Source organism: Nicotiana tabacum, chromosome 17 (assembly GCF_000715075.1).
Source record: "Nicotiana tabacum cultivar K326 chromosome 17, ASM71507v2, whole genome shotgun sequence".
NCBI classification, from domain to species: domain Eukaryota; kingdom Viridiplantae; phylum Streptophyta; class Magnoliopsida; order Solanales; family Solanaceae; genus Nicotiana; species Nicotiana tabacum.
In genome coordinates this window covers 135,542,678-135,556,177 of record NC_134096.1, presented here as the reverse complement: position 1 = coordinate 135,556,177, position 13,500 = coordinate 135,542,678, and the positions used below count along the sequence as shown (strand labels likewise).

Below are 13,500 nucleotides of genomic sequence, written 5' to 3'. Positions count from 1 at the left end.
TCGCAATACACTATACACATCCCTAAATTGGAAGGCAACACTAACACCGGTGGTGAAGTCAATGATGTCTTGAGCTTCTGAAAGCTCTCCTCACAATCATCGGACCATCGGAATGGAGTACCCTTCTGGGTCAATTTAGTCAAAGGTTCTACAATAGATGAAAATCCATCCACGAACTGACGATAATAACCTGCTAACCCTAGAAAACTCCTGATCTCGATCGCCGAGGTGGGACAATGCCAATTCTGAACTGCCTCAATCTTTTTGGGATCAACTTGATTACCCTCGTCTGACACGATATGTCCTAATAATGCTATAGAGTTTAGTCAAAACTCACATTTAGAGAACTTAGCATATAACTTTTGTTCCCGCAACGTTTGAAGCACCACTCTCATATGTTGCTCGTGCTCCGCCTTACTGCGCGAGTTGATCAAAATGTCATCAATGAATACAATGACAAACAAATCAATATATGGCCTGAACACCCTGTTCATCAAATCTATAAATGTCGCCGGGGCGTTAGTCAAACCGAAGGACATCACCAAAAACTCATAATGACCATATCTAGTCCGGAAAGCAGTCTCGGAACATCCGAACCCCGAATATTCAACTGATGGTACCCCGATCTCAAGTTGATCTAAGAAAACACCCTAGCACCCTACAACTAGTCAAATAGATAATCAATACATGGAAACTGGTACTTGTTCTTAATGGTAACTTTGTTCAATTGGCAACAATCAATACACATCTGCTTAGTTATATCCTTCTTCTTCACGAATAATACAGGTACACCCCAAGGCGACACACTCGGTCTGACAAACCCTTTGGCTAGTAACTCTTCAAGCTGCTCTTTTAACTCCTTCAACTCTTTCGGAGCCATGCGATACGGTGGGATAGATATAGGTTGGGTACCTGGAGCCAAATCAATACAGAAATCAATATCAAGATCTGGTGGCATGCCCGGAAGGTCGGAAGAAAACATATCGGAGAACTCTCGGACTACGGGCACTGAATCAATCATCGGAGTCTCTACAGTAGTGTCCCTAACGTAAGCCAAATAAGCCAAACAAACCCTTCTCGGCCATGTATCGAGCCTTCAGAAAGGAAATAACCCGACTAGATGTACTGACAGACGAACCATTCCATTCCAATCTAGGCAACTCTGGCATCACCAAAGTAACAGTCTTAGCATGGCAATCTAGGATGGCATGATATAGGGATAGCCAGTCCATTCCCAGGATGATCTCAAAATCGATCATATCAAGTAGTAGAAGATCCACTCTAGTCTCGTGACCACAGAAAGTAACAATGCAGGACCGGTAGATCTAGTCCACAACAACATAATCGCCCACATGAGTGGACACATATAGAGGAGTACCCAAGGATTCACAAGAAATACCCAGGAAATGAGCAAATAGCGATGACACGTAGGAATATGTAGACCCTGGATCAAATAATACTGAGGCATCTTTGCCGCAAACAGAAATAATACCTATGATCACGACATCTGAGGCCTCTGCATTTGTTCTAGCCGGAAAAACATAGAACCTAGCTGGTGCGCCACCTGACTGTCCTCCACCTCTAGGACAACCTCTACCCACCTGCCCTTCGCCTCTGGCGGCCGGACGGCTGGTGAAGCAACTGGTGCTGTAATCATAGATTGTTGACCCTGCTACACGGGCCTACCCCGAAGCCTGGGGCAGAATTTTCGCATATGCCTGAAATCCCCACACTCGAAATAACCCCTCGGTACGATGGACTGCTGACCTGAGGTTTGGCCTTGATGACCTGAATATCCACTGGAAGAACCCTGAATAGTCGGTGGGCGGTAAGAATCTCTGACATAGCACTGAAATAAGGTTGCACTAGAGCACCCCGAGGAGGTGGTGGTGCTGGGTATGGGGGACTGCTGGACTGACCTCTCACGAACTGACCTCTACCCCCAGACGGGGCACCTCTGAACTCTCCAGAATATCTAAATCGCTTATCTCTCATAACCTGCTCTTGGCTACGCTGACGCACACCCTCAATCCTTGGGCTATCTTTATAACCAGCTCATAAGAAGTTCCCATCTTAACCTTTCGAGCCATAGTGGCCTGAATGCCAGTGCGCAAACCCACAACAAACCTCTGTACTCTCTCTGCATCAGTAGGTAGTATCATAAGTGCATGGCGAGACAACTCAGAGAACCTCGCCTCATAATCGGTCACTGACATCTAACCCTGCTGGAGCTGCTCGAACTGAAACCGCAACTCTTCCCTCTGGGAGGGTGGAATATACCTATCCAGGAAGATACAGGTGAACCTGTCCCAAGTCATGGGAGGAGAATCTGCTGGTCTGCAAAGAAGATAGGACTGCCACCATCTACGGTCCCTGCCCTCCAACTGAAAGGTAGCAAAGTCTACCCCATGGGACTCCAATATCCTCAGGTTGTGCAGTCTGTCCCTGTACCGATCAACGAATTCCAAGGGATCCTCATATCGTTCAACCCCAATGACAGGAGGATGTAGCCTGCTCCATCTCTCCAATAGCTTCTGCGGCTCGCCGGCCGCAGGTGGTCTGGGCTCAGGTGTAGCTGCTGCCACAGGCTGGGCTCCGCCCACGGGGAGTGCACCTTGGATCTGATATACCGCAGCTGCATGCCCATGAGCCTGCACGGTAAGGGTCTGTGCTCCCCCTCCCGCCTGAGATGTGGCTGTGTCCACCAGAAATAAACCGGCCTGAGTCATATTATCCATGAACCGCAGCATACAGCCCATGACCTCCTGGAACCCCGGTGCGGACGTGAAATCCATCGGGGCTGGCTCCTCAATAATAGGATCCTTTGTTGGACCCACTTGTGGCATAACTAGAGTAACCCTGGTACATCCTCGTCCCCTACCACGGGCCGGAGCCCTCCCTCGGCCTCTAACAACAGGGGGAGCAGCTCTTCCCTGGCCGGGAACCTCCATAGAGCACGTTCTCACCAACTGTGAGAGAATAATAGAAAGATATTTAGTACTACACCAACTGCATGACAGGAGATGAAGAAAGGTAGTTTCCTAACACCCTATAGCCTCTCGAAGATAAGTACAGACGTCTCCGTACCGATCCGCAAGACTCTATTAGGCTTGCTCATAACTTGTGAAACCTACATGAACCTAATGCTCTGATACCATGTTGTCACGACCTAATTTCACCTGGGGGTCGTGATGGCGCCCAACATCACCGCTAGGCAAGCCAACTAGTGAATTAAACATATATTTCCTTTTTTAATAAATTTTCGAGTAAATAAATTTTCCTTATTTGCAAGATTTAAGAAAAATAGAAAGTCTAAATAAATAAAAACCAAAATGATAATTTCAAGACCACAATTCTACTAGTGTGTGTTCCATGACCTGGTGTCACAGGTGTATGAGCATCTAGTAGATTATATAAAATTTCAAGTATTGTTTGAACATAATAGACAGAATACAAATACAAAGAGAGACACTAGGTACTGCAGAATGGCTCAAGAAAAGCAGCTCACCACTAGGCCTTGGGGTAACAGGGATGCGCACAGGTAGGACCGCCTAATGCACCTGTCTCAGATTCTGCACAAAAAGTACAGCAAGCGTAGCATGAGTACGTAAACAATGTGTACCCAACAAGTATCAAGTCTAATCTCGAAGAAGTAGTGACGAGAGGTCGATTTCTACACCCACTATGGGTCAATAATATTAAGATAAAGATTTTTAAATAAACATGGTTTATGTGAATAACAATAATTTCCTTAACAAAAAGAAATAAATAATTCTTTAATAATTTAATAATTTTCAATAAATCAATTATCTTGACAAGTTGCAATAAAATATCAAAGCATCGTGTAATTGTTATTATTAAGCACAATTTACGCCGATGTCGTATGGCCCGATCCAGAGTGACGTGTACACTGCCGAGGGATGTGCGGCACGATCCATAGATACATCTATCTACTGCCGAGGTGTTCGGCCCGCTCCACAAGAAGAGAAAAATATTTTATAAGCATTTGGCTTAAACATTATTAATGATTTATACCCAAGGTAATACAAATTTCTCTAACCAGTTCCAATATAATTTAGGCATTTTTAGATTAACAAGTATGGGTTCACAACTAATCCAAGTATAACATGTTTTTGGGTCCTAGACTACCCGGACAATAGCATAATAGTAGCTATGCACGGACTCTCGTCACCTCGTACGTACGTAGCCCCCACAATTAGAACAAATATCTATTTAAAACACCTATAGGGTAACTTCCCTCTTATAAGGTTAGACAAGAGACTTACCTCGTCTCAAAGCTCACTTCTCGATCACAATTTTGCGTTAAAGCCTCAATTTGGTGCCGAAAAATCTGAAACTAGCCAAATGTTATATAATTTAATCAATACATGCTCAATAATTCGAAATTAAATCATTAGATTAATTAACCAACCCAAATTGGTAAAATTCTTAAAATTCAACCCGGGCCCACGTGTCCGGATTCCGGAAATTTTTGGAGGAAATCGTCACCCATAACCTTACGAACTCAAATATATAATTTGCATCCCATTCCATAACCATTTTCGTGGTAAAAATCTCATTTTTATAAAAACCTAGATTTTTCATCTAAACCTTTGATTTTCACAATTTACATGTTAAGATTTACCCATAATCCATGTATTTAACTTTTAATAAGTAGGATTGACTTACATCCAAATTGCTAGGTGAAAATCTCTCTCAAGAAGCTCCAAATTCGCCCAAGAATGGAGAAAAATGGGGTCAAAATGGTTGAGCCCCGACTTAAATGAAGGTTCTGCATTTTGCGATTTTCGCACCTGCGGAGCCTCTGCCGTACTTGTGGTCCCGCACCTGCGGAGCCTCTGCCGTACTTGCGATCCCGCACCTGAGGAAAAGTTCTCATAGGTGCGAGTTTTCCCCACCTGGCCAAGCTCTGCATCTACGGCCTAAGGACCGGTTCTGCGTGTCTGCTTCTGCGATGCTTCTTCCGCACCTGCGGCTCTCGTCGCTTCTGCGCCCTCTTCCTCCGCACCTACGCGCTCGCAGGTGCGACAAAAAACTCTGCTTCTGTGATCCCTGGGCGTCCCTGGCTGGTCCACTTCTTCGGCTCATGACTCACTTCTGCGAGCTCGCACCTGCGGCTGGCCAAGCGCAGGTGCGATTGCCTCGTCCGATTAACTCCCGTGGCCCCCGGGACCCCGTCCAAGCATACCAACAAGTTTGAAATCATAAAACGGACTCGCTCGAACTCTCGGAATGCATAAAACAACATCAGAACTAAGAATCATACCCCAAACCAAATTGATTCAACTTAGAAATTTCAAATTCTTCAAACTTACTCCAAACGCGCCGAAACATACTTAAACTACTCGGAATGACACCAAATTTTACGTGCAAGTATTAAATTACCATACGGAACCATTCCCATGCTCTGAATTCCAAACATACCTCAATTACTCTGAAACCTACTCCAAACCAAATTTAAAGAACTTTAAAATCTTCAAAGTGCTAACTTTCACTATTAGGCGCTGAAACTCTCCCAGGTCATCCAAAATCCGATTCGAACATATGTCCAAGTCCAAAATCATCATACTAACCTATTGGAACTGTTAAATCCTGATTCCGGGATCATTTTCTCAAAATGTTGACCGAAATCAAACTTAACCTTTTTAAAGCCAACTAAGGAACCAAGTGTTCCGATTTCAACCTGAACCCTTCCAAATTCCGAACTAACTATCCCTGCAGGTCATAAAATAGTAAAAGCACATACGGGGAGTCTTATTTAGGAAAACGGAATTCTATAAGGTAAAACGACTGATTGGGTCGTTACAGAAAACCTCTTCCATTCACAAGACTCATTCCTGGTGTATTTGATGAATGGAGGAAATATGGGTGATTTGCATCGAAATTGACTGCATTAGCAGATGAAGACTGAGCAATAGTGGTTTCTGTTGTTCCATTCATGATTAATGAAGTATTATGACACAGAAAAAGGAAGAAGAAGCTGAGTTTCCCAAAAACGAGCTACTGCTCTGATACCATGAAAGACTGTAAAAGAGAAAAAATATTTTTGTGAAATTTTTTTGTGTATTCATTTTGTACAGAGACAATGTATATATAGAACTATTCTATGAAAAATAAAAGAATCAAAATAACTATTTGTGCATGTGTCTAAATCCTATTTGCTAGCTAATAACAAAATAACTAAAGAATATTCTCTTTATGCTATATACACGTTCCATGTAACAAATTTTTAAGATAGAGATCCAATGTTGTGCAGTTGTGAAATAAGTTGTGATGTTGCTCATCTGAACGGCTATTATTTAATCCATCATATCTTTGCGCAACCGTTGAGATGAGGCCACGTGTTGAGTCTAAAGGAGAGTCCAAATAAGTCTTTGACCTATAAGTATCCGAAACACTCTCATTTGTCTGAAAACCTAGAAACTTCCTTCCCTCATCTTCTTCATGAGAGATTGCAGCCACCATTAATGATTTCTTCTCAACACATGCAAAAATAAAACATCACGCACCGCTTGGTGGCCAATTCTAAAGAATGGTCAATGATAAAAATCCTAAGGCCGCTTCTCATTGATTACATCAGAACGTACGTCAAGTCTTAGAACTTTTACTTCTAAAACTGATCATTTTAATCAAATATTCTAAAAACATTAATTTATGTTATCAGAAACAATTTTTATTACTTATTCAATTCAAACGCGGAAGCTAAGGAAGCATAGTTCTCTCTCTATCTCACTCTATCTCTCTCTCTTTCATCCGAAAAGGAAGCATATATCTTAAGTTACAATATCATCTGTGAAGTAAATCTTTTCAAATAAACCAACTTTGTCCAAAATGTCTTCTAATGTCTTCGTACAGGATCTTCATCAATAAGATTCTTAGCTGGCTAAAATAGTTGTGCATATATCGTACAAGTAACATGCCTATCATTTCCAAGGAGCGTAGCACTCGGCAATTTATGATGCCATGTTATGCACCAATCTTTCATCGGTACTGAACAAGGCAAATAAATACTCCCTCTAATCCGATTTAATTGATTTTCGACCTTTGTGGTCCACAATATTTGACTTTTTTCAGATAACAATAAGGAATTAACTTCTTTTTTTCAAAATTGTCCTTGGAGTAAAGAGCCTAGTTGTTGTATTATCAATGAACAAATTAAGGTTAATATGGTTAATTTCATTGTTAATTAATGCTAAAAGGTTGATTCTTTAATATGTTTAAAAACAGCCAAAAAATCAATTAAAGTGTTAAAGTGGACCGGAGGGAGTACATTACCTAGAGATAAATAACAAAATATAGTTGGGTTGCTAATTTTTTTTTTTAATTTTAAAAAAGACTTATGTGGACTAAATTGTAATTCATTTCCATCTTTTCTTATAACCACTTATGTTTAAAGTTACATCAAAGACCTAACTTTATGTCTTGGATTTTCAACATATCAAAAGGAGGACGAGAGAGGCGGCACTTTTAGAAAATAAAGAAAGAAGAGGGACGTTCTTCCTCCTTATAGAATTTTCATCCAACCAGTCATCTTTAAATGTTGAGTTTTTCAATTTGCTAACAGTTGGATCGAGTTGAAATTTGATCACGAAGTTCGCTTAAGATAATCTCTTTGATTAATTCTGTTTTTTGGGATTATTCTTCATCATTCTTCATGAACATGCTTTGCGCCGCCGTTATTGTGACCATTTCTTTGAGGGACTTTTGCAACTCTTCGTTGATACAATGAAGCTTTTAATTTTGATCCACAATAATTTGTGCTTGAGTATGCTTGCTATACCTATATTCAAATATTTAAAAATAATCCTATTATTCAAGTAGATTGGAAAGACTTTGAAAGGTGTGTATTCAGTTACGATTGTATGTCTTGCATGGTTTTGGTGCTTTCTCTTCAGAAGAAATATAATGTAAATTTTTTAAAAAAGAAAGAAGAAAAACTACAGTGAAATGGAAAAATTGCATAAGCTTCATGCAACAGTCACTGAATCACGACATACCCATATTTTAACATCAAAACATCTAAATTAATTCTCTTTCCTTCTTCCAAGAGTGGCTTATTATAAACATCACAATTGTTCAACGGATACTCTCCATATGATTGAATCAAGGATGAGATTTTGTTATCATATACTAAAATGAAAAGAATGGCGTGCACCTTCCCTTTGATCAGTTTCAAAACCCATGCACGTTTTAAAACAGCTGGAACGACCGCTGTGAACCCTACTCTCATTATTGTTCCCATATTGATCACACCTTTACTTAACAAGGTTAGCCTCTCCTTTTTTTCCTTTTCTTTCTCTGGAGGTTAGCCTTTCCTGGTTAACCAAAAACGTGCCTTTATCTTTCCTTTTTTTTTCTTTTTGGGACATTTGGTTATGGTCCCTCGTAACACCGGACATACAAACAGCAGAGACGAATTTAAGGAGGTTCTTGTGGACTTTGTGTATGTTGGGTGTGCGACAAAACACATTGGTAGCTGATGAACATATCGAGAAACTATATATAAGGAGTAGGGATCTCTTAGGTGTAACATCTTTTGGGAAAAATCGTGCAGGATGTTGTTGGAGTTAATTTCTCTGCCGGAATTTCACAAGAAGAAGCAGCTAGAGATGGTGGAGGAGTGACCTAAATATTATCGATCTATTTTGACTAGAATATGATTAGTATGTTTGTATCTGAAAGGAGCCAAGGACTTATTATGTTTTTGGGCTGAAGATGTTTTGGTCCAACTGGGTCTTTGTTCATTTGGGCTTACCACTTGGGCTCAATATTATTTCTTGGACCTTCCAAAAGACACATGAAGAATATTTCCAGATTTATTCACTGTAAATTCTTTATTTATATTTGTATTTATCTGATAGTTAGAAGGCAGCAAATTGTATAGGCACAACTGTCATAATTAATTATTAGAAGATTCCTTTATTTTGCCTATATACACGAGCTGTACAGAGAGTTTTTTCATTCAATACACAGAAAATTGAATCAATTCTTCCAGAATTCTTCTCTCCTTTAAAGATTTTTCACAGGCTTAGTCCCGGACAATATCATACCATATTAAGAGTATCTTCGAGCTGGTTGAGCACAACAATAAACCCAATAAAATCCCACAACTGGGGTATGTTATCTCCTTACCCCTATCTAGAAAAAGTTTAAGTTGTATAAAAGATCATTCTGAACCCACCTATTCAAGCTCCTAGATTCTCCTCTAAAACATATGCAAGGTTTAGGTAATAAATAGATGATAAACGTGCAATTTGATTTATTAATCTAATTCATTCTTTGTATCTTTATCAAAGGACTTGAGTAAACCATATGTGATAGCCATTGAAATCCACCCTCCAAGTAAAACTCTCATAGCAGATATCTTCACTGATGAACCACCAAGATAAGCCACAATCCACCAAATAAACACAAAGCCAAAGATGCTACAATCACCATCACAGCAATCCTGATTCTGTTTTCAGCCACCACCAGTGCTGGCACCATAGGAACAAAGGCTCCAAACAGAAAAGCCAGGGATGAGGCAACAGCAGCCTTGAACGGATTAGGCAGTGGCTCTACCCTGTCATTTTCCAGCTGTTTTGACTCCTCCATCATCGTTCGTTTTGCATCAATTTCCATAACTTTTATCATAGGAGATTTTGCAGGTGCTAAAGCAATATGGGACTGTATTTGCACAGGTGATTCATATAGCAGCTTTCCACCTTGTGTTGAAGTCGCTAATATATTGTGAAAGGACATGGTGGCGTCTCCTTGCTTGGTTTCTTCAATAGTTGGACTGCTGCAAACTATCTGAATCTTTGTTTTGTATCCACCATCATCTATTTTTAACTCGTTCTCTGACCTACAGTTGTCAGCAATGGACTTTGCAATGTCTCGTTGAGTTGATACAGAGACAAACTCTCCAACAGCCATGCTACAGGCACCTGCAAAAGCTCCAGCAAATCCAGAAAGTACCATAGACCATTGATCTTGATCTTTAGCTGCACCAACACCAAGCATCAAGGACGTAGTGGAAAGCAATCCATCGTTTGCTCCTAAAATTGCTGTTCGAAGCCACTGAGCTCGCTCTAGTTTCTTTGAAGTTTTCTCTTCTTGGACAGTTGCATGAGGCTCTTTCTTAGCATAATTCTCAATTGACTGAGGAGAATCCATGATTTAATGGATGTGGAGTGTGGCTTTTAGCTGTAGGCACACTCGTAACGTGTGGAAGCAACATGTAGGAACCCAGTTCATAAAGGATGAATATTGAGACCAAGACTCATAGTTACTTAGGTGGCACCGTGGAAAAAACAAAGCTGATACGTTAAAACCCAGAAGAACCAACATAAGCACATACGTGTTCTTCTGAATGCTTTACTTATGCCAAGAAGGAGACATCAAACTATACAGACAACAATCAAAATGCAAATAAATTAAGTGTATTGTTTCTTGCTCCAATTAGAGGCAACCAGAGCATCACTTTGTGTTGTTCTAGATGGGACTTCATCCAAACCAAATTATAAGATTCATTCTAACCGACTAGCCTCTTCGCTCAATATGTAGAGAAAAGCAATGTATAGTGATGTAGATGGATTCTTTTCCCAGTATGGCATCCTCACCTGGGGCACCGTATAGTAGCTTAGTCTGTGGGGAAAAGAGTAAATTCAGAGCCCCCTTCGATCCCTGCCCCTGCAATTAAGGCATGCAGCAAAGGAGCCGCTTGAATGGCTGCCTCATGCAAACCAAACTTACTGATCTGATGGGAATCTACTATGCATATTCCCCACATACTTAAGCACAAACGTTGGCGAACTGCTCATACTGCTCACTTCCATCTAAGTAGGCCTACCAGCGAAGCAATAGGTACTTGATCGGGCAGTTAGTGAAGCTAGACCGGGAAGTGGGGTATCATCCCTTCCCAAGAACCAATTAGTTTGAGAGCAAGCACTATACATTTTTTTCAAAATTCTATTTATTAGAGTTCAACTTAAAGTAAATACTCTGTGAAGTGAAAGCCTCATGCTCCTTAAGTCTGTTTAGTGATGGACTAGATAGAAAGTTAGAGGTTTACCAAGGTCGATAAGTTAATACTTAAGAAGCAACACTAGACAGGTTGATAACTTACATAAGACGAGTCAAATGGTCAGCCAGTAGCTTGTCTAACCACAAGCCGGTAAACTGATTTATCCAAATGAGAGATGGAAATTGTAACGTCTGGTGATCCAAGACTTTTAGACAAGTAGTTAATACAAAATTGATAATTCGGAATGGCAAATATTTAGAAGACAGGATTTTGTACACTTGTGTCGCCTAGAAAGATCAACTCAAGAAAATGTCCATTTGACATAATGATGTTTTCGGCAACAACCCCCAAAGACATCTGAAAAATGCATTTTAGATGCTGCAGATATCACCTAAAAATCATATATAAGATGTTACATATACCCATCCCTGCGGTCTTGCTCCTCTGCCTCCTTGTTAGCAACTTCAACAGATTTGAACCAAAGGTATGCCTGGATAACATTCTAGTCAGCTAAAATGAACATAGAAACATCCACTTTTATTGATTTATGAGAAGTTGTATTTTTGAACCACAATGTAACTAATAACAAAGTCCGATCATTAAGAAAAATTTTCATTGGTTCCTCAGTCCTATTAAAAAAAGTTGTTTGCTTATAATTCAAATATAAAATTAATTACCCATTATCTCAAAATGTGGAAAAACAGGCAGTAAAGCACATACAAGTGTATTAAAGACAGAACTTGCAAATAGTTCCGAAACTTAACAAAAATTGCAGGAACACATGGATAGAGAAGTATTTATATAAACTTACAGAAGTGGGAATTCCAGTGAAAGCAAAGAACCCAAGCACAGGAGCATAAAACACACTATCTGAGCCCAAAACTCCAAATACAGGTTTCTGATTCACGTACTCAAAAACAGAACCAATCTGCACTCATAACCCAATAAACAAAACCCATCAAGAATTAAAAGATCAATTTTTTTTTATAAAAAAAGTTGAAGATAAAGAATTCACCGCTGCAATTGCTGTGACAGCAGAAGCAAGCAAATAAACAATAAAGGGAACTTGAAAAGTTGAAGAATCTTTCTGGGATTCATTTTTAGCCCAAGGGGGTGGCTCATCTGAATCGGGTTTAGCCCATGTGGGAACTGATGGGTCTTTTTCTTCTTCAGTAGCAGCCACAATTCCAAGCTTACGACTTGCAAGTGATTTTCTGTTTCTCTTGAAATAACCAGAGGAAGAGAGTGGAATTGAATTGGGCAGGCATAGGTTGATTGTTCTTGAGGTGTGGATAATGAGTGAAGGGGAATTGCAGAGAGATGAAGAAGATAATAATGTCACCATTTTTTTCTTTGATGTGTGGGCAGAAGAGATATTTATGGCTTACAGTGTATTAGTTTACAAGGCATTGTGAATTGTGTGAACTGTTGCTGTGTATATTTTCATGGTGGAATATGGCTACGAGCTGGGAATAAGAGATAGAGTTCACTCAAAAAAATCTCTCCTTTTTCCTGAAAACAAAATTGTATTTTCAAGAAAACTACTGGTAGGGACCGACATATTGGGAAAAAGAAATTGTGTATCCGCATGTGAAATATGTTCTTATCCTTTATTTTATAGAATATTTCATGTGTTTAAAAATGATATTAACCTACCTATCTATGTCTATCTATATTATATTAAAAATATGAATGCTATTTTTTTTTTTTTTTAAAATAGATTTCATACTAAACAAAATAGTCATTTTAATAATTTTTCTCATATTTAGAAATAATTATTTAATTATTTTTCTAATATTTAGGATTTCAAAATTAACTAAATTTATATTAATGTTTCCTTACTTAAATTTTATAAAGTATTTATAATTCAATCAATCACTATTCTCTTGAATTACCTATTAATAATACGTCAAATCATATTAACGTGCATACAATTAAAATAAAAACTTTTATAACTTAAAGAGGCTTAGTCTACAACAAACATAGGAAATCTTGTTAAAAAAATACTTCATTTTTTCCATCACAAGAATTAAAAGAACAATTTTAACTTTTACCTTCCAAAGAATTAGATTGCATGGGCAATCTTTAACTCCAAATGACTTCCTTTTTGAAAAGAAGATAGAGTTCTTGTATTTTTTTATTGAAAAGGTAAAAATAAAAAAATTACAAAAGTCAGAATAAAAAATATATATTGTAGAATAATTTAAAGTCTTAAATATTTAGTTCATCCATAGTTTAAAATACTAATGTCATTATGTATATAAATTATAACTAAATTCATATTAATTTGAACTCCTTTCCTACTCAATCAATATTTTCTTCTCTTTATCGATTTTTTGAATAATATTTGAAAACTACACTAAGTAATTAGAAAAAATAACTAAATAAATAGTTAAGAATATAAGAGAGAGAGAGAGAGAGAGAGAGAGAGAGAGAGAGAGAGAGAGAGAGAGAGAGAGAGAGAGAGATTGAGA

General features: G+C 38.9%; 2 protein-coding genes across 2 annotated transcripts; both read right to left on the bottom strand.

Annotated features, from left to right (window-relative positions):
* Positions 1–9,265: 9,265 nt before the first annotated feature.
* On the bottom strand, positions 9,266–10,630 carry LOC142171643 (vacuolar iron transporter homolog 4-like). The gene has a single exon (XM_075235146.1). It carries the CDS (start codon positions 10,174–10,176, stop codon positions 9,388–9,390), a length of 789 nt encoding a protein of 262 aa, XP_075091247.1. The 5' UTR covers positions 10,177–10,630; the 3' UTR covers positions 9,266–9,387.
* Positions 10,631–11,202: 572 nt separating this feature from the next.
* LOC107779880 (uncharacterized) lies at positions 11,203–12,532 on the bottom strand. The gene is made up of 3 exons (XM_016600381.2): positions 12,042–12,532; positions 11,838–11,954; positions 11,203–11,516 (listed from the first exon to the last, which is right to left on the bottom strand). The coding sequence occupies exons 1-3, from the start codon at positions 12,369–12,371 to the stop codon at positions 11,439–11,441; spliced, it is 525 nt and encodes a 174-aa protein (XP_016455867.1). The 5' UTR covers positions 12,372–12,532; the 3' UTR covers positions 11,203–11,438.
* Positions 12,533–13,500: the final 968 nt, after the last annotated feature.